At 56.6% G+C, this 20860-nt stretch overlaps 1 protein-coding gene across 3 annotated transcripts in view; it reads right to left on the reverse strand.

Annotated features, from left to right (window-relative positions):
- Nucleotides 1-4268: 4268 nt before the first annotated feature.
- The window catches only part of chd6 (chromodomain helicase DNA binding protein 6), a 61152-nt gene continuing 44560 nt past the window's right edge, over nucleotides 4269-20860 (reverse strand). The window contains exons 35-46 of one of the 3 annotated variants that reach the window (XM_030091350.1): nucleotides 20142-20843; nucleotides 19810-20064; nucleotides 19448-19724; nucleotides 17571-19010; nucleotides 14317-14471; nucleotides 13843-14106; nucleotides 12029-12634; nucleotides 11627-11869; nucleotides 11408-11548; nucleotides 10259-10363; nucleotides 5232-6086; nucleotides 4269-5186 (exon numbers count right to left, since the gene is read on the reverse strand). In XM_030091350.1, coding sequence (XP_029947210.1) covers nucleotides 4674-5186; nucleotides 5232-6086; nucleotides 10259-10363; nucleotides 11408-11548; nucleotides 11627-11869; nucleotides 12029-12634; nucleotides 13843-14106; nucleotides 14317-14471; nucleotides 17571-19010; nucleotides 19448-19724; nucleotides 19810-20064; nucleotides 20142-20843 — 5556 coding nt within the window. In that variant the 3' untranslated portion in view covers nucleotides 4269-4673. Of the gene's footprint in view, nucleotides 6087-10258; nucleotides 10364-11407; nucleotides 11549-11626; nucleotides 11870-12028; nucleotides 12635-13842; nucleotides 14107-14316; nucleotides 14472-17570; nucleotides 19011-19447; nucleotides 19725-19809; nucleotides 20065-20141; nucleotides 20844-20860 lie in introns of all 3 variants that reach the window. The other 2 variants (XM_030091351.1, XM_030091349.1) reach the window with 2 other exon arrangements.

The raw sequence follows: 20860 nt of genomic DNA on the forward strand, positions 1-20860 counted from the left end.
GTAGCTTAGTGAAAAGCTCATGTCTGTGGCTTGTGCCCATGTACGTGCACAGAAGAGGGGAACTCCTTCCTCGCTCTTTTAGCAGCGCTCGAGTAAAATGTAAGTTTCTTCTGCCTGGTGGGTCTGTGTGGAGCTGTGGCAGTGCTAAGAAGCCGGTCTGTTCTGACTTTCTGGAAGCTCCATCCTCAGTACTGCTCAGTTGTTGCTGCTAAGCGTCTGGCGGAGGAATGGGGGACAAATCGAAACTTAAGGATGACCAGGCCAGCGGGAGGCGCATTACGTCAAGCTCAGAGCGATTCGTACCCGAATCAGTCATATTGCTGTGCCTTCAGTGTCCTGCACAGGACAATAGGAGCGACTGCGATCTTGCAAAAATAGCTCTTGCTGCCCATCAGGCAAAGGTGAAAACGTGTGTGGGTGTGAATAGTTGAAAATTTAATATTTAAAACTGCGCTGTACCCCTTTAAATCACTTTCATTAACCGGACGTCGGTCAACTTCACCACCCATTCACTTGTTCTCATTGTTTCCCAGCACATTGTTTCCCAGCATGCATTGGGAATAGGCAGAAAGCAGAACCGTCTTGACTCACAAGTGCAAAATGTTGAGTTTCAGACGTGGAACCTTGTCCTCTTCCGTCGACGTGACGCTGAATCAGCCGTTTCTTTCTTTCACATTCAAGCAGTGGAGATGTAGTTTTCATGTCGGCCACCAGATGGAGCTGCTGTCAAACATCAGACAGCTGTAATCACTTCATCAGGAGACAGGAGGACCAGGAACCAGGCCGGGTCCAGGGCCGGGACTGAAGTAGTGCTGGGATGTTCAATGAACGAGTCGTTCGTTTGAACGCGTTCTTTTAAGTGAACGATGAGAGCCAGTTCACAGCTGAGAGCCGTTCCTTTTTGCAAACTGTCCACGCTTCCTTCACGCGTCTCCTGAGTGTCTCCTGAGTCCAGCTGTCTCCGCTGCCTTCATGTAAACGACCGAGTTTCAGTTTTCCGCAGCAGCTCCAGTCACCTGAACGCAGCAGCTAACTAGCGGAGGAGAAGAGTCCAGAACCCGGAGAGGAGCCGGTGTCTTGGAAGAACTGGTTTCCTTATTAACCGGCGACTGGGCTTCTTTCTTGTCCCTTGTTGCTGATAGATGTTAAAAACCAGACAAAAAGCCTTTCAGACCTTTAATGAGTCTGATTTCAACACCTGCTGCAGGAAGTGCTAAAGGAAGTCAGTCACCAGGTAACAAGGAAACCAGTTAATTTGAAACACGGTATCGACCACTTTATCAGAGGTTTTAGCAATGGAACACACACGAACACACACACACACACACACACACACACACACACACACACACACACACACACACACACACACACACAGCAGCATTTTGAAGCTCTTTTCTGGGGACAACGTGCAAGGTAAGTCACAATGTAATGTGTATCAGAAAAACATCTCTTAAATCTGTCATTAAAGAAATTAAAGCACCAGATAACATCTCATAACTGACAGTAACTGTGTCAGTTGTCAGAAAATAACGGATTGACTCTACAGTAATGAGGCTGATGCCTCTAATAGAGTCACGTGTCGTTCGTCAGGGAGCCAGTCTTTTGAACGGCTCTCTCAAATGAACGGCTCCTCAGGAGCCGGCTCCCTTCAAAGAGCCAGAATTCCCAGCTCTAGACTGAAGGACTTTATATCAGCACACTTTAAAAAAGACATTAAAAAATAAATAAATAAATAAACCGCTATGAGAAGAACCAAGAAAGCCATAAAGTTTTTTAATGAATGAAATCTGCATATTTTTAATTTATTTCCACATTGAGTCAATGCAGCGTTTCCCAGCATGCACTGGGCTCTGCAGAGCACTCTGGTTCTTCCAGGTTGGAACAAAAATGGCTGCTCAGGTTGCTTCATGTCAGCAGCAACACCGGAGCTTCGGTTGCGGTTCTGTTTAGAACACACACTGCTCAGAACCACATTAGAACCGGCTGCGAATCTGAACTGGTGGAGATCTTAAAAGCCGCTCATGGGGTTCCTCAGGGCTCCATCCTGGAGCCGCTTCCATTCAGCGCCGTGGCATCCGAACGGAACCGGCTCTGTTCCCGTCCCGGTGAAAGAAACGGCGAGGCCAGACAAAGTTGAAAGTCATCTTTTATTTCACAATAAAAGATCACACAGACCAGGTTTCGACTCGTGAGCTTGGTCCACATGGGATACAGAGAGCTATACTTACAAATAAGAAAAAGAAAGTGGAGGAAAGCAAAAGGTAAAAACCGCCGGCGGGGTCACATGACCCCCCGTCACGGTTCCTCTCAGGCTTCGAAGCATCTTTTCAAAAGGTGCGTGGAGTTTGGCGTTTCTGCGAAACGTGACGGAACGTTTCCTCAAACTGAATTTCCGGGAACTCAAAGTGTCGGAGCGTCGTTTTTCCAGTCCGGCCCCTTTAACCGTCCGAGGTCGAAGCAACATGCCCGGCAACCGGAAGGACGAGGCGTCGGCAGAACGTGGACGAAGAAAACTGATTTAATAACTTTAAAACTGAGAACCTTAAGGACCCAATCACTCCACAGAAATCGATATAATCCGCTGAAATGATCGGAACCGTGAGACATGCTGTAACAGGTAATACCGCTGTTCACCACTAGGTGGTGCAAACCGTCGTGTTTTAATCAGTTTGTTCAAACTGGAGGAACATGATACAACAGAACCGTGAAGATGAGCGGGAACGTCCATGTGAACCAAATCCTCTTTTTTCTTTTAGTCCAGATTAACAGAACCAGAACCAGAACCAGTCAAGAGACGACAAACGCAAAGACGAGGAACTGTACAATAAATACAAGGTTCATGAGGGAGAAAGACGGCGAGGAGACGAGTCCGAGTCCCATGCGGGATCCGTCCCCCTCCGCCCTGACGCACTTCTGAGAGACCGCCGAACCGGACCAAACCAGACCGGACCGGACCGGACCAAACCAGACCGCACCGCGATGAGACGAACTGGACCGAGACCGCTTTGTCTATCCCACTCAACGAGGATGCCGTCGGACCGCCTCAAGGGGACGAAGAACCGATCACTGAGGGTCAATCAGCGCCGTCCCTCCTGGACGTCTCCACTTCTGGACCGATGGAGGAAAACTAAATCGCAACAAACAAAAACAAAAACCGTCGAAGGTGGGAATCGAACGTGCTAACCACTGCTCCATCTCCTAAACCAGTCTCTTTACTTCTCCTTCTGGGGTTCGAACCGGGTTCCCTCGTGCAGCACCGGAGACGGCGAGGCGGTCCTCAGGTGACGAGCTTTATCATGCATTTGTTTCATTTCAGGGGAGTGTAGTGGTTAGTACTGCAGACTGGCACAGTGAGGGGTCCCCGGTTCGAGCCCGGTCCAGAAACGTGACTATTCTCCCTGGAGGGAGACCCGGCCGTCCTCTGGCGTGCGAGCCACTGGGAATCGAACCGCCCTCCCTTTCGCTTTGTGCTTTCCGGGCGTGTAGTGTTTCAGACCAGCGCCGCCGGAGATGAAGGCCGAGGACACGGAGCGGGTAAGTAAGGCATCCCACTGCACACAGGAAGTGGCGTCCCACTGCACACAGGAAGTGGCGTCTGGTCGGAGTTTGGCGAAAAGAAAAGTGTCATAAATTAAATGGAGCCACGAACCGTGACAAGGCAACCGCTATTCTACCGAGAACCAGGACCTGTGAGGACGAGACGGAGGTTGAGACAGCGCCACGAAAACACGCATGCACACACACTCTCACTCACACACACATCACGGAAAGAAACGGGTTCACAAAGAGACGTTGTGCAAAAATAATGTTTTGGTGTCTGAAAACCAAACCGAGTGAGACGTTCTGACGTTCCCCCTGCAAACACACCCCGTGCGGATCAACCCGGCCCCCGTCCCTCCGGCCCCCCCCGTCCCGCCGGTCCCTCCCCGTCCCACTGTCCCCCCGTCCCGCCGGTCCCCCCGTCCCTCAATCTCAAGTATCTTCGGTTTTTCTTTTCCCGATGGAGAAACAAAGAGAACTTAAAAAAAGAGCAATATACAGCGTTAGATTTACATATTTAGAAACTCTTAGTATGAACTGCAATAAAAACTACTGAGGACCCCCCCGTCCCCCCCCCCCCCCCCCCCCCCCCCCCCCCCCCCCCCCCTCTGGACAGACCACATCTCCATGATGCTACAGGAACCTTTTCATTGATTTTCTTTCGCTTAGCGAGCTCGCTCTTCTGAAAACAACAGAATAAAATAAAATAAAAAGCGCCGTCCCCCCCCCCCACCCCCCCACCCCACCTAGACCAGCCTCACAGCGCCCCCCCGCTGGCTCCCAGGGGAACGTCCAAAAGTGACTGAATATAAAGTAAGGTCATGATCGGAGTCAGACGGGACCCTGGCGGTCGTCCTCCGGACTCGTCCTCTCTGGACGACTTCGACGCCGAGCTGCTGCAGAACACAAAGAACCGAAGAGGAACGAGGAGAGCCTGCGCTCCGGGAGCTGGAACTGGAGTTCACACAGGAGACTTCACAGGCCAGAGGAGAGGAGGGGACGGGTCGGAGCGCCGGACGTCCCAGAAACCTCTGGAGGTCCTCACGCCATCGCTGAGCAAACTCCAGAACCTCCTGCAGAGCACGGTGTGTGTGTGTGTGTGTGTGTGTGGAGGAGGCAGAGATGAAGTCCTATGCTGCGTTTTTTTTCCTTGATGAGGAGGCGGTGCAGGCGGAGGTGGAGGCGGTGCGGGTGGAGGCGGAGGCGGAGTCTTTCTCGGTATATAAACATGACAGCTGGATATAATCAGAGTTCTTATTAGTCGTCATATTAAAAGTCTTTACAGGAACGTCGACGGACAGACACGGCACAAAGTTCACACTGCTGGAGGAGGAGGAGGAGGAGGAGGAGGGACGAAGACGGCACAGAGAGACGGCTCCTCCTGGTTCTACTCCTCCTCTCCACCCTCCTGTCTCTGCTCCTCCTCCGCCTGCTGCTGCTCCGCCTCCTTCTCCTCCTCCGCCGCCACAGAGTCCGGTTCCGGAGCGTCCTGGCGGAGCGGCTCGGGTGGAGGCGGGTTCCGGAGCGTCCTGGCGGAGCGGCTCGGGTGGAGGCGGTTCCGGAGCGTCCTGGCGGAGCGGCTCGGGTGGAGGCGGCGCCGGCTCGAAGGTGGAGGAGCAGCTGGGCTGATCTGTACTTGGACGCTCCTCCTCCTCCTCCTCCTCCGCCGCCGCGGCCTCCTCCTCCACCTTCTCCTCCTCCCGCTCCTCCTCCTTGCCCCTCCTCCTCCTCCTCTTGGGGCTGGGCGGCGGGCCGTCGGCGGCGCCGGGCGGCATGGCGGGCAGCGCCATTATGCCGCCGTGCGGGAGGAACATGTGCGGGTAGAGCAGGCCGTGGGACATGCCGGGGATCAGGAAGGGGTTAAAGGTCAGGTGGCCGCCGGCGCCCAGGTGAGCCCTGCCGGAGGAGGAGGTGATGATGGCCGCCGCCGCCGCCTCCGGCCGCTTGCTCCCCTCCGTGCCGCCTTTCTCCTTGTCGCCGGAGGCGGCGGCGCCGTCGGCCGGCGTGGAGGACGACGGGCTGGACGCGTCCGGCGCGGACGGGGCGGCGGTGGTGGTGACCTTGGCGGCGGCCAGAGGGGACGAGGAGGAGGCGGAGGAGGACGCGGGGTGCGGAGGGGGCGGAGCCATCATGGTGCCCACGCTGAACAAGGCGTGCTGCGGAATGGCGGCGCCGTGCGGGTGCGGGATGCCGTGCAGCATCATGGGTAACATACTCAATCCGTTCTTGGCGTCCTCCGCCGACGTGCCGCCGGCTCCGGCCGACACCGGGAAGCCGTGCGGGAATCCGGCCGCCATGATGCCGGAGATGGGGATCCCCGGGAGGCCGCCGCGCAGGTTCTGCATGGCCACCATGGAATCCATGCTGCCGATCAGGCCGCCGTTCATGAAGAGCGGCGGGCCGAGCGAGGACGCCGAGTCCGACACCGACAGCAGCGGCTTGGGCATCTCGCTGCGGGGACGCCGCCCGCGGCGCCGCGCCGCCGGGTCCCGGCTCACCGGCTCCGTCAGGATCCGCGAAAACTTCCCCTCCGGGAGGAAACCCTGCGGGACCAGAACCAGAAGCAGAACCAGGACGTGACGGAGGGCAGAGGGAATCTGACCTGAGACCAGCTACATGGTCTTCATCATCATCATCACCATCATCATCACAGTTTTAATGAGCAGCCGCTGAGGAAAACGTGGCGCCGGCCCGTCGCAGGTTTTGATGCTACTGGGTTCAATATAGATCGGAGAACTGGCTCTTTCAAAATAAGAGCCTGAACCCAGCGGAGACCCGGCTCCCCCTGGACTCCACGCTAAACGGAGGTTTGAGGAACCTGCCGTTCTCACGGGGCTTCGCCCAGGGTGGAGGTTTCACCACTGATCAGACGTTTCATAATCTCAGTCATTAAATTCAAGATGGCGTCCAAAATGGCGGCTGCTGTGGGTTTGCTTCTTGCCCCACAGCTCAGCCGCCGTGTGCTGGAGCTCCCCCCAGTGGTGGAGAAGGTCCAGAAGGTCCAGATTCTCACTGTTTCTCGGCTTACGGGCCGAACAGCAGTGCAGAGAACCCGGCCTTCCTGGAGTCCCTGGGAGGGGGGCTGGACTGTGCTCCATCTGGGGACTCCGTGGTTCTACTGGAGGACAGGGGGACAGTGAGACCTGGGGGGTCGGAACGCACGGCCTCCCTGATCTGAACCCGAGTGGTGTTCTGTTGTTGGACTTCTGTTCTAGCCACAGTTTGTCCAGAACCAAAACCATGTTTGAGCACAGGGGGCTCCATAAGTACACCTGGCACCAGGACACCCTAGGTCGTAGGTCAATAATCGACTCTGCCGTCGTGTCATCTGACCTCTGACCTCCTGTTTAGGACACTCAGGTGAAGTGTCTGTGGACTGATCTCCACCTGGTGGAGGAGGAACCTGGACAGACCCGGCAGAACCAGACCTGGTGAAGGGTCTGCTGGGAACGTCTGGTGGAACCCTCTGTCAGCAGGGTTTTCAACTCCCACCTCCGGGAGAGCTTCTCTCATGTCCCGAGGGACACTGAGTCCCAGTGGACCATGTCCTCCATGTCCTCCACCTCCATTGTCGAAGCAGCTGCTCGGAGCTGTGGTCTCCAGGGCTGCGTTCGAAACCGCATACTTACCTACTACTCACACTAACTGGTTGAGTATGCAGAGCGTTTACACTGGCAGTATGCCATTTGTGAGTATGCGAAAAGTTCCCAGATGCATACTGCATTCGCCAGAAATGTATAGTATGAGTATACATCGTGGGTTTACTACTCATACTGAAATTGGCACAGCCAATCCTGTCCTGTTTTCTCTGACATCATGCCCTTACGCAAGTTAAGCCCCTCCCACAAGAACGTGCGACGAACACCCCTCGACCAATCATGGTTAGAGCCTCATGGGCTCTTCTGATTGGTCAAAGATACCTGGAGCTGTCAAGATTCCTTTTCAGCCCAGAACAAAGACAGATGGAAACACTGCGCCCTCGCGGTAGTGCAATTATGCTACACTCCTAAAGGATTATCAATGGATACTCTAACATTTAATCCAAAGAAAACACAGAAAAATTAGCATTGACTAGCAAAATCCTGCCTACAGCACCTTTAAGCGAGATATAGTGCTGAAAGGTTGGCTTCTTGTTTTCAAAGTAAAAGCACAGATTTATCACTGAGGGTTTTTTTGCATGAGAAAGGGGAAGGGTGGTTTATTTTTGTGAAAATAACCGGAAGTGCGTTGCTCACTGCGGCTGGCTTAAATTTTGCCGAATTTGTCCGAACAAAATCATGAACGGTTGGTATTCGGACAGATAAACGACACGCTCGGCTCTGAACCACCACTTTGTCGCCTAATTTCAAGTCTCGATAAAGTTCTACATTTGAGTTTGGAGCTAAAGTGAAATCAGCTTTTGTAGTATGCTGTAGTGTAAACGCTTTGCATACTGTCTGATGGACTGGGTATGCAGTATGCAGTATGGACAGTATGGGTAGGGAAGTATGTAGTAGGCAGTATGCGGTTTCGAACACAGCCCAGGTCTGCGGTGCTGCCGAGGCGGAACCCCCGAACCCGGTGGTGGAGACAGGAAGTAAGGGCAGCCGTCAAGCTGAAGAAGGAGTCCTGGAGAGTCCTGTTGTCTCGTGGGACTCCTCCATCAGCTGACAGGAACCGGCAGACCAAGAGAACCGCAGTCCGAGTGGTTGTGGAGGCAAAACCTGGACTCTAGAGGAGTTCAGGACACCATGGAGGGCTACTGGTCAGCCTTCATGACATTGTGGCAAACCGTCCAGCGCCTCAGGAGGGGCCAGACAGACCAACACTGTTTACAGTGGAGGAGGGGAGCTGCTGTCTTCCACTGGGGACAGTATAGGATGGTAGAACCGATACTACCGAGAACCTCCTCAACCCCATTGCCACGTCTTCCAAAGGACTCAGGGGTGAAGCTGAAGTCACCAAGGTAGTTGGTAAGCTCCTCGGTGGCAAGGCACCTGGGGGCGGTGGTTCTGCTGTTTAGAAAGGGGAACTGGAAGATGTGTACCAACAATAGGGGGGTCACACTCCTCAGCCACCCCACGAAAGTCTATTCCAGGTCCTGGAGAGAAGGATTCCGCCGATAGTCGAACCTCAGGTTCAGGATTCTGTTCTGGTCGTGGAACACTGGAGCAGCTCTACACTGGACCAGGTCTATACCCTCCATAGGGTGCTCGAGGGTTCGTGGGACTTTGCACTTCTTCCTCGACCGGAAGAAGGTGGTCTCCTCTTCTTGGCCGGGGTCCAAGAAGAGGAGTTCAGGTGTCTCTGGGTTTTGTTCACAAGTCCGTTGTGGTGAAGGTCTTGATTTATCGGTCAATCTATGCTCCTACCTTCACCTCTGGTCCTGAGCTCTGGGTCAGAACCCGGAGGACCAGATCCGGATACGAGCAGCTGAAATGAGCTTCCTCCGTAGGGTTGCTGGACGCTGTCGTACGCCGTTTCTACCGGACGTGGTGAACGTGAATCGAGTCGCACCGCGTTACACGCTCCAGTTTCATCACTGGTGCTTTTGCAAAAAAAACCCTCGCCGCTCGCCGTGGTATCACGTCACTCCAAGCCCTGGCGGACGGATTAGGAGGACGCTGTTAGGCTGTCCTGGCGCGGCAACAAGCGAACTCGCTTGAAAAGTTAAATTATTTCAACTCGATCGGCGAGCAAATTTTCACAGGAAAAGGCTCGCCGCTCAACATTGAGCGACAATCGCATAATTACGTTGACTTTTTATGTAATCACATTGCGCAAAAAATTTGAAACAGCGTAAGAAATAGGGGTAGGAGCTACGTCACCAGGGGGGAGGAGCTACGTCACCAGCGGGGAGGAGCTACGTCACCGGGGGGGAGGAGCTACGTCACCAGCGGGGAGGAGCTACGTCACCAGCAGGGAGGAGCTGGGAGTAGAGCCGCTACTCCTCCACATGGAGAGGAGCAGCTGAGGAGGCTCAGCTCCTCTTTAGCATGGAACCTCCTGGACGCCTCCCTGGGGAGGAGTTCTGGACATGTCCCAGCAGGAGCAGACCCCGGGGAAGACCAGGACATTCTGGAGAGACTATGTCTCTCGGCTGGCCTGGGAACGCCCTGGGATCCTCCAGGAAGAGCTGGAGGAAGAGTTTGGGGACAGGAAGTCTGGGAGTCCCTGTTCACTGCTGCCCTCAAGACCCGGTCTAGGATCAGCGGTGGAAGAAGGATGGACACTTGTAACCACATAGAGGATCGTCCTCATGACTGTCCTGTTTTGACACGTTGTTTTGAGTATTTTTTTTAAGGATAATTTCTTTATGACGGCTAAAATTAAGAACTTAAATTGGCGGCCATTTTGGATTCCACCCTGAATAACCACTTTGGTACGGAAGTGACTTCAAATCCCAACAAGATCTGAATCCAGCACCCTAAAAGCCACTTGGGACAGATCCAGTTTAATGACATCTGTACTGAGATTATGAAACCTCGAATCATCGACTTCTTTGTTTAGGAATAAAATTGGTTCCCATCAGGTTTACTCAGTCGGGAGCAGTTTTTCCATCAAGATTCCGTAGAGCCAGTAAACCCAGAGACGGGCCCCGTTCTGGCCCGATACCGGTCCGCGCCGGGTGTTCTCAGAGACCGCTCATTCCTGTCAGTGTTCTCACGTCTTTACGTCTTAAAACTTCAGGAAACCTGGAGTTTGGTGAAGTTTCAGAGAGCGGAGCAGCACTCACAGAGTGTTTGACCACATCGGCCCAGTCTGGAGCCACAAAGTACTCTGAGTTGGCATCCAACCATCTGGACAGCTCCTTCATGGCGGGGGCCATGGCTCCGCCCAGCTGCAGGGACACAACACCACACAGAGTTCACACACCGTCCTGCTGGCGGCCAGCGGTACTGCGCCCCAATACCCTCACACCCATCAGCCAAAACATTATGACCCCCTGGAACCCCCCCCCGCCTTTCTGACAGAGTAAAGTCAGGTTTACACTTGCACGACTTTTTGCCACGATGTTGTCGTGGCAAGGCGTGCCAATCTGGAGTCAGGAACCGGCAGGCTCCCGCACTGTTCACGACAAGTTCACAAATACGTGCCCGCCAGTGTCACGAACTGGCACGACGCATTCACGCATAGTTTGCGCATAGTTTACGTGCTTCCCGCATTGGCACGACGTGGTTGCACAATCCAGCACTGCCTGGTCGTGTACTGCTCGTGATGTGCGTGAAGTTGTCATAAACTGCTCGTGCACAGGTCGTAAACTGTTCGTGAAGTACGAGAACGAGCCATGAACTGCTCATGCCATGGGAAGGCACGGCCTGGTGCGACGTGCACCGATTCGTAAACATGTCGTGAACTCGACGTGGGCTGTTCGTGAACTGTTTGCTGCAGTGCATGCCATGCCACGACTGGCACACATCCTCCCGCATTGTCCCGAGGAGTTCACGAACAGTTGGCGTATAGTTCACGGCCCGGTCGCGATATTTTGTCGCGACCAAAATTTTGAACATTTCAAAATTCTCGTCCCGACATGGCATGCAGTGACGACGGGTTTACGCACACTTCACGCCACTTCACGAGTAGTTTTCGACTCGATTTGTGCCAATGAGTGCCACAGAATCATGCAAGTGGAAACCTGGCTTAAGTAGGGTTTTTACAGCTCTAAGTTTTGGCAACTCGCCAATACTGCCATGAAGCCTTCCGTCCAAATGCTAACGCTACGTGGCGGCCGAGCGGACGGCGCTCCATTCTACGGTTCTAGGTTGTAGGTCACTGATGTGCTAAAAGCAGAAAGCGAACCGGCAGCTCTGTCATTCAGCGCCTTTACTTTGTGTCTCCATGAAAAGGCCAGCATGAGAGCCGTGTGGGCGGAGCCTGTCAGTACCCTGCGTCCGGTGCCCCGGTGCACCACCGGCACCCGCTCCTCCCCCGTCAGGGAGTTGACGTCCAGCTTGGTGGGGTCTTTGCAGCGGTGCCGTCTCTGCTTGGGCCGCTCCACGAAGCCGTGCAGCAGACCTGCGCCAGACTGGAGGGGGAGGGGTGGAGGAAGAGTGAGACGGCTGCAGAGGACTCTTCCACGGGTGGAGCGGGCGGAGCGGCTTACGTGGGCGAAGGCGGGCAGGTCCATGCTGTAACCCGGGTTCTGCCGCAGCCACTCCATCAGGCCCTTGCTGGCCGCCTCGCGGTCCACGGCCACGATCTCCGGCTGCGGGGGCGTCTGGGCGGGGGTGGGGGTGGAGGAGGAGGAGGATGGCGTGGGGGGGCCGGCGGGCCGCTCCGACGGCGAGGGAGACGGCGAGGAGGTGGAGGAGGAGACGGAGGAGTGGCTGATCACCTCCACTCGGCCCTGCGGACGCACACACACACACGCACGCACGCACGCACACACACGCACACACACAGGATTAAGTGTGAGACGTCTCTGGTCCGGGCTCGGCCCCAGATGAGGTTCTGCGCCTGGCTCCGCCCGGCGGCGAGCGGCCTCCGCCCTCCAGCCTCCACCCACCTGTGCGTCGGGGAGGTGCAGTCCTCGGCTCTTGGTGAACTCAGAGTACAGAGCTTCCACATTTCTCCTCCTGCCCCTCCTCCTCCTCAAAGCCTCATCTCCCCTCAGGCTGCCGTTAACTATCTGCCCGGTTACCGGGTGGATGAGGCCGGCCTGCAGTATCCCCGCCATGTCCATGCCCACCGGGCCCGGCAGCGGCGCCGTGATGGGGGGAGGCGGCGGCGGCTTATGGCCGCCGACTCCCGCCGCCGCCGCAGCTTCGTTTGTCCCCATGCCACCGGCGGCGCTTATTTCCCCCGATGACTTGGTGAGGTCAATGGCGGCGTCCTGCCAGCCGTTAAGCAGCATGGCGCCCGAGCGGTGAGAGGGCGGAGCCACCACCGGCACGTTCTCACCGCCGGTGCTGCTGCTGGCGGCGGCCGCCGTCGATTTCCCGGCTAAAACCTTGGCGGCTGCGGCGGCAGCGGCTTCATAGTCGAATGACCTCCGACCTCCCGCTCGTTTGAGCTCAGGGAGGAAGGGAGGAGCCACCAGCCTCTCCTGCAAGAGAGGCAAGGAGGTGAGGCGCCACGCCCCGCGCCCGCAGGCGCCACCCCGAGGCACATACTGTCAGGGCGGACGGGTGGAGGCGGGGCGGAGACGGGGCGGAGGCAGGGTGGAGACGGGGCGGAGACAGGGTGGAGACGGGGCGGAGACAGGGTGGAGGCGGGGTGGGTGAGGGGCAGACAAGAGAGAGATGATGGCTTTGTTAAACACACATATGGACTGAGACAACACACAGCGGCGGCGGCTACGTTTAGCTGCTGCTCTGCTTCCTCCACATCGGCTACTCCTCACCTGGCTATCCGCCGAAAACAAAACATCAGGAGAACAACCGGCAGACGCAACACCTGGCAGACAGGAAGCAGCATAGGGAGGGGGCGTGGCCCAGCGGTTCCCGGTGCGATTCCCCTAACAGAGCCCGCCCCCACTCTACAACCCCGACAAAAGTCTCAGGTTTCCACGCCAACGTTAGGAAAATGACGCCCACTTCTGTGGAAACGGCAGAAATCGTGAAAACGACGTAGTCGACATGTTCAGACCTGCCAACCTTGGTGAAATTTTTTGAGTACCACTTAGCTAGCTTAGCACGCGTACACGTACACGTACACGCACACACACACAGCTCGCACTCATGTCGATAAAAAAAACTTTCAGTGCCGATTTCACCGTTATGACATCGTATTTTCAATGTGAAAGTAATGCTATTAACAGCACATATCTGCATAAAAGACACACACATACACTCACGCGTGCACACACACAGACACACACACACACCACTTTAGCGTTTTAATAGCGTTTTAACCGCCAGCCGCTGTGGGCGGGGGCTCGGGGGACGGGAAGAGAGGCGGAGGGAGGCAGAGGACAGGAGGGAGCGGCCAACGCTGTGGGTTCAGCAGACTCGTTATGCTCCGCTACTCTATGATGATTGGTTAAAATTGCACCGCTACACTGCTGCACCGTGTGGTCAACACGAGTACTGCACGTCCACATTTCTAACAGCGCTCACAGATGTCTGCAGCTTTTTGCGTAGGTTAATGAGGCGGAGCGTACCAGCGGATTTTTATGTCAAAATGCGTAGCTGCTACGCAAAATTTGTAGAGGTTGGCAGGTCTGCATGTCGGTGCTGTTGCCACGGAGATGCTGTGCTGCGAGGGTGCTGCCTCCGGGACGGGACACCGCCGGTATGAGCCATGGCAGGACAGAGACCAATGTGGACACATGACGGCACAGCGACACGCAGCAGGAAGTCCCGCCCACCGGCGCCTCACCTTGGGGAGTCTAGTGAGCGGAGGGGGGATGCCGAAGCCCAGACCGGGACCGGGGCAGGCCTGCTGGACCCGAGCCGGGCCGGAGCCGGACCCCGAGCCGGCGGACAGGAAGCCGCCGCGGTGCTGCTGCTGCGCCAGACTGTTAGCCAGGCAGGAGTTAGTGGCGAGCGAGGCCGGAGAGTCGTACTGCTCGCTGGACGAAGGCCACTTCCCCTTCAGGATGGCGTGACAGATGCTGTCCAGACGGCTGATGATGACCCGGTCCTGGAAACAACAAGACCGGCAGAGTTTGACCAGGAAACCGGAACACAGTGAAGACCACAAGTTCAGCTGCTTCGGCCTCAGGGGACGAGTCAGCCCACTGGGATCTAAAGGTCTCGGTACAGCTCACAGAGCCACTATTCAGACGGAGGGTGATGGAGGAACAGCTGGTCCGCCTGTGGGAACCTGCGGACCCTGAGAGGACTCGGTTACCTTCGGCCACTCGGAGAAGGAGAACAGGGCTTTCTCCTGCAGCAGCTGGGCGATGGTGGGCTCCCGGGCTTCCTGGACGCCGTCTGGAATCTCACACATGGAGACGGGAGCCGCGAACCGGGGACTGCCGGCGTAGCCGTCCACCGCCGGAACCACTGGGGACGAGGGAACAAGTTAGAAACCGAGCACCGCTGCTGTACTTCGGGTCTTGCCAGGCGCGTCGGGTCTAATCTGATGTGTCAGTTGTACTGATTGAACTGACCCTGGTGTACTGACTGTACTGACCTGGCCTGTCGGCTGTACTGACTAGGGGTGGGCAATATGGCCTAAAATTTATATCAAGGTATAATTTGAAACTTATACGGTAGACGGTTTATATCACGATATAATTTGATATACAAATTACAGCATAACAGTTTCTTGATGGTTACCACAGCACATGGTGAAAGCATGGAAGCAGGAAATAGTTTTTAAACTATTAAAGCTAGGGTCGGCGATCTTGGAAAACTAGCATGTATTTGAATGTAGCATCTCCCCAAGGCTCCGCCTAGCTCCCACCCCATTGGAGGAGCTCCCGTTGGGAGCGAACACACTGGACGCGGAAGCGCCGCGCACGGAGTTTGTGATCACCTCCAATGTTATTAACCTTTCTGACTGCCGCACACAACGCGCACAGGAGCGCAGCGCGCCACTCCGCTTCCTTCTATTTTTCATGCGAGCGCCTTGGCAACGCGCTCTGAACCAGGGCCAGTGCACGCCATTGAAATGTACGCGCAGGGGGCTGGTAGAATGGCCAAGGGATCTGATTGGTTCTTTAAAAGCGGTCCGCCCCTTATGATTGGTCGAGTTTTTACTGTCCTTTGGCCGCTACAGTTGTCAGATTTTTTCCACACTTTTTTCCGTCCACAATATGTATTGACTTCTCCCAGGGGGCGAGGAGCATTTCACTCAGTATGACAAAGAGTGCTTTTGGACAACATCGTCTACACGAGCTTTAAAGGAGAAACCACCATCTCAAACACGGCCCTTGAGAACACCCCTTCACTGTCCATCCTGGCTGAGCTTGACGCTCCAAGCACCACCGAGGAATTCAGCAACGCAATAGATTCCATCTCAAACGGCAAGGCTCCGGGCAGTGACAACATCCCCCCTGAAATATCAAAACCGCAAAGGAGAGCTCGCTCCTGAAACACCTTCACGAACTCCTGCTGTAGTGCTGGGAGGAAGGGGCTGTACCCCAGGACATGCGTGATGCCAAAATTATCACCCTCTATAAAAACCAGGGGGAGCAGAGCGATTGTAAAAACCAGCATGGCATCTCACTCCTAAGCACAGTTGGCAAAGCCTTTGCCTGCATTGTCCTCAACAGATTACAGCTACTAGCCAAATGTGTATATCCAGAGGCGCAGTGTGGATTCAGAGCAGTCAGGTCAACTACAGATATGGTGTTCTCTGTGAGACAGTTGCAAGAGAAGTGCCGGGAGCAGAGACAACCCCTATAGCTGGCCTTCATCGACCTGACCAAGGCTTTTGACTTGGTCAGCAGGGATGGACAGTTTGCTCTCCTCCAGCGAACCGGATGCCCCCCCAAACTTTTGCGCGTGATCAAGTCGTTCCATCAGGACATGAACGGTGTCGTCCAGTTCGGGGGATCATCCTCAGACCCTTTTCCGGTCAAGAACGGTGTGAAGCAGGGCTGTGTCCTTGCTCCGACCCTTTCTGGCATCTTTTTCTCCATGCTCCTGCGCTACGCATTCAAGGACTCTGAAGAGGGCGTCTTCCTCCACACCAGGAGCGACGGAAGCTTCTTCAACCTGGCACACCTCAGAGCAAAGACCAAGGTGCGGAGCGTTCTCATCAGGGAGCTGCTCTTTGCTGATGAGGCTGGTCTTGTCGACCACACTGAGGAAGCGCTCCAGCGTCTCATAAATTGCTTTGCTGAGGCCTGCTCTGAGTTTGGCCTCACCGTCAGCCTTAAAAAGACCAAGGTCATGAGCCAGGATGTCAGTACTGCTCACAGCATTAACATCGGCGACCACACGCTTGAGGTGGTGGACAAGTTCACCTACTTCGGTTCGATCATCTCCAGTAACCTTTCCCTTGATGCCGAACTGAACACACGCATCGACAAGGCATCGACAGTGATGGCCCGCCTGGCGAAGCGTGTCTGGGACAACTCCATGCTAACCACCAACACCAAGATAAGAGTCTACCAGGCCTGCGTACTGAGCACCCTCCTATTCAGCAGCGAAACATGGACCCTCTACTCCTGTCAGGAACGTCGGCTGAATGCTTTCCACCAACGCTGCCTTCGCAGACTACTGGGCATCAGCTGGCAAGACTGTGTCTCCAACATTGACGTCCTGGCCAGAGCAGATGCTCCCAGTATATTTGCCATCCTGACCCAGAGACGCTTGCAATGGCTTGGCCACGTCACCCGAATGAACAACGGCCACATCCCAAAAGACCAACTGTACGGGGAGCTGGCTACTGGAAACAGGTCAAAGGGACGCCCAGCTCTCAGGTCAAGGACGTCTGCAAGCGTGACCTTAAAGCTGGAGGCTTCAACCCCTCTGATCTGTAGTCAGCAGCGTCCGAACGTTCTGATTGGCGGACCACCACCCAGGATGTCATCAGAACAGAGAAGAGACACCGCTGGGGGGAGAACAGACTCCGCAAACAGCGGAAACCATTGACATCTCAACCACACTGCGAAGACTTCATCTGCAGTGGCTGCGGCAGGATCTGCGGATCCCGTATTGGCCTCTGCAGTCACGCCCGGCGCTGCAGCTCCCTGACTGAAAACCCACGGCACAAACCCCCCCAGCATGATCTCTCGAGATCGACGGAGCCAACAACTGGTCTCCTCTGAAAGCTCACTATCGTAAACGTCCTCCACATCCATGAAGCAGCTGCCTCAGATTCTCAAAATCATCTGGCGGCCAGATATTAATGTTCAACCGGTGGGCCGCCAGTTACAGATCCCCGTTATAGATTTTGCACCAATCTTTTTTTCATGAACTCTTCCTCTGTCCGTTCACCACTCGTCGCTGTCGCTGTTGTTGTGTACTACTTCTTCAGGGAACCGGGCATCTATAAAGTTGCATTACTGCCACCTAGAGGACGTAATGTGCTATCGCGGTTGGGCGGTATGACCAAAATCCCTACCGTGGGCCACATTTATATCGCATACAGTTTATGCTGTTTATACCGCCCACCCCTAGTACTGACCCTGGTGTACCAGTTGTACTGACCTGGCGTCTCGGGCCGCTCCTCCTTCACCGGGCCTCTCCCCAGCAGGCACTCCGGGCTGTCGGCCTGCTCCAGCTTCGGGGTGAGGACCGTGCTGTCGGCCTCCAGCGGCTCCTGCTTGGTCTCGGCTTTGACCCGGGACAGCTCCAGGCCTTCGGGCTTGGCCTCGGGCTTGATCTCGGAGCTGTCCGGGTAGAAGCCCGCCGCCTCTGTCTTGGCTTCGGGCTTGACGGCAGACGTGTCGGGAAAGGCCAGCAGCTTCAGGCTGTCGGGTTTGGTCTCGGTCTTCAGTTTGGTTCCGTCTGGATAAGCGGCGAAGCCAAGATCCAGAGGTTTGACTTCGGGCTTGACGTCTGCATAGGACACAAACTGCAGTGGGTCGGGTTTGATGTCCGGGCTCTCGGGCTTTATGGGGACGCTGAGGTCTTCAGGTTTGGCCTCCAGAGCTCCGGGTTGAACCGGATACTCCAGCTGCTCGGCTTTGGTCACCAGATCTTCAGACTTCACCGGGAAGGACAGAAAGTTGGAGTGTTTGACTTCAGAGCTATCCGGACAGACATGGTCAAGGCTGTCTGGCTTGGTCTCCTCCACCTTGACGGGTAGATGCAGCCGCTCCGGTTTGTTTGGTGAGAGATGGAGCTTCAGATCGGACGGTTTGGCGTCGATGCTGTCGATCGGCTGAGCGGGCGTCATTTTCCCCTCACTGTGATCCAGCAGACCTTCTTTGCTGTCCTCAGGTCTGTCGTTCTGGTCTCTGCTGTCCCCCGTCAGATTCAGGTCTACAGCAGGACCCTGGTCCGTGGAGACCTGGCTCTTGGTCTCAGGCTTGGACGCTTCTGTGGGAGACGAGACGGAGACGGAGGAGCAGGGCGTCTGCTCGTATCCTGGATAAATGTCTTCCAGCTGCATCTTGTCGGCGCCGACTTGTTCTCTGACGTGGTTCTCTGCGGTCTGGTTTCTTTGCTGCATCATGAGGGAACCGTGGTCCACCTGGTCCACCTGGCCCTCAGAGACCTCGTCCACCTGCTCCGCCAGGCTCACTGGCTGCATGGTGTCGGCCTTCTTGGAAATCTCTTTGATTTTCACAAAGTCTTGTTCTGCGCTGCTCATCAGCGTTTGGGCGTCCAGAGAACTTCCCATTGCTTGTTCCTCGACGGTCTGGTAGAGGATCAGCCCGTCCACCTCCTCCGGCGGCTCCTCCAGGGACTCCGGACACCCGAAGCTCCTGTCCTCGTCCAGCTTTCCAAGGAAAGGGTGCAGGTTCTGGTTTGAGTCCTCTTTTGGCACCGTCTGATCGAAGTTATCCTGAAGGTCTGGAGACACGTCTGAGATCTCTTTCCCTGTGGGCAGTCCTTCCAGGTCCGGTTCTGGTTCTGGTTCTATCCCGTCCACCTCTGGAACCTCCATGGGGGGATCCAGGACCGCTAAACTCCGGTCGGCACCTGAAATGTGGGCTGGTGTTAGAGTCTGGTTCAGGGTTTCACTTCATTCAGACTGAAGACAAACAGCAGGGATTCACAGAAGCTTCTAGACGACGAACACGGAACCCGAGGACTTCCTTCACGCCACAACAATTAGTGATTGATCGCAGGTTTGAACAGAAAGACGTCAAAGGTCACTGACGTCCTGTCCTATTATTTGCTGCTGAGAGCCAATCGCACCGAACACCCCCAACTCAGGCTGAGGCTCAAGTAATGTCCATCCACCCGTCCATCCACCCACCAACCGACCAATCCACCCATACACCGACCAATCCATCATCCTATCAACCATAAATCGACCCATCCATCCATCCATCCATCATCCATCCACCCATGAATCCGTCATCCATCCATCGATATGAAGAAGACGTCATGTGACCTCACGGTCATCTTCCTACCTCCATGCGGATTTCCTTCCTCCCCTCCCTCTCTCACATCGTTCTGCTCTTCCTCCTCCTCCTCCTCCTTGTCGTCGAACTGGAACCCGGCGCCGCCCCGGGGCTCCTCCCCTTCCTCCACGGGGTTGTTCAGGCTGTGGGCGTGTCCCAGCCCGTCCTGCGGCTCGTGGGCGGTGATGTCCGAGAGCGAGAGGGGGGCGGCGGCACCGAAGGGGAGGGGGGGGCTGGCCGACAGGTCGGTCTGGTCGGCGCTGGGCTCCTCGCTCACGCCGATGTCCTGAAGGTGGAGAACCACAGCTGAGTGAATCACTGCGTCATCGGTTCGGATCGGTACCGCCGTCGCTGCCTGAGGCGACGCCCACCTTGAAGAGCATGTAGCTGGAGGCCAGCGGCTCCCCCGGGTCCCCCGCCGAGGGGGGGGAGGGGGAGGACGCGGGCGGGAGGCCCAGACACTCCTCCAGAGAGCCCGCCCCCTGGCCGCCTGGCTCCGCCCCCTGCGCCTCCTCGTCCTCCTCCTCCAGGAAGCCCGTCTCCAGGGCGGGCGGTCCCAGGATGGGGTCCGACTCGTTGAACATGTGGTGGGCGGGGCTGGTGTGGTCTGCGCCGTCCCAGGGGGCCTGCGGGGGTCAGAGGTCAATAGGGCGGTGAGCGAGGCCGCGCGTCGTCCTGGGAGTCACGGTGGCCGACCCTGTACCTGCAGCTGGTCCAGCTCCACCGACGGCGCCATCAGCCCCGTGTCCTCCGACGAGCCCTGCTCCCCCGCCAGCAGGTCGGCCCCGCCCACTCCGTACGAGTTGAGCATGCTCTGGCCGCCCGCCGCCGAGTTGAAGGGGAAGCCGTTCAGGGCGTCTTTGGACGCCTTGCCACCGTGCAGGCCGTCCGCCGCCATGGCGTCGTGCTGCAGCCCCCCCAGCTCCAGGCCCTCGTCCAGGGGGGGGCAGTCCAGGAAGTCCCCCCGGGGCCCCGCCCCCACGCCCATCCCGGGGGAGGCGGGGCCGTGGGCGTCTGCGGGCGAGGGCTGCAGGTGGGGGTGGTGGGGGGCGGCGGGGTGGGGCTGCTGGTGCAGGTGGTGGGGGGCCGGGTGGGGGTAGTCGGGGGGCGGGGGGGTGTGGTCGTACAGGCAGCAGTGCGGGTGGGCGGAGCCGGGGTGAGCAGCCAGGCCCGGGTGGGGAGGGGGGTGGAGGTGAGCAGGATGCCCCCTGACGTAGTTCCTGTGGGCCTCCAGGAAGCTCAGCTGGGGGTCGTTCAGGATGTAGAAGTCGGTGCGGTTCAAGCCGTGGCGCGCGGCCCCGATCAGGAGGTCGCGGTCGTGCTTGCCGGACTCCCACCACACCGGCAGGTAGAGGGAGGGCCGGCACAGCTGGAGGCGGGCGGAGAGCAGCGGGTGGCGGAGGACCTGGCGGAGCGACACGG

Source organism: Salarias fasciatus, chromosome 5 (assembly GCF_902148845.1).
Source record: "Salarias fasciatus chromosome 5, fSalaFa1.1, whole genome shotgun sequence".
In the NCBI taxonomy this organism is placed as follows: domain Eukaryota; kingdom Metazoa; phylum Chordata; class Actinopteri; order Blenniiformes; family Blenniidae; genus Salarias; species Salarias fasciatus.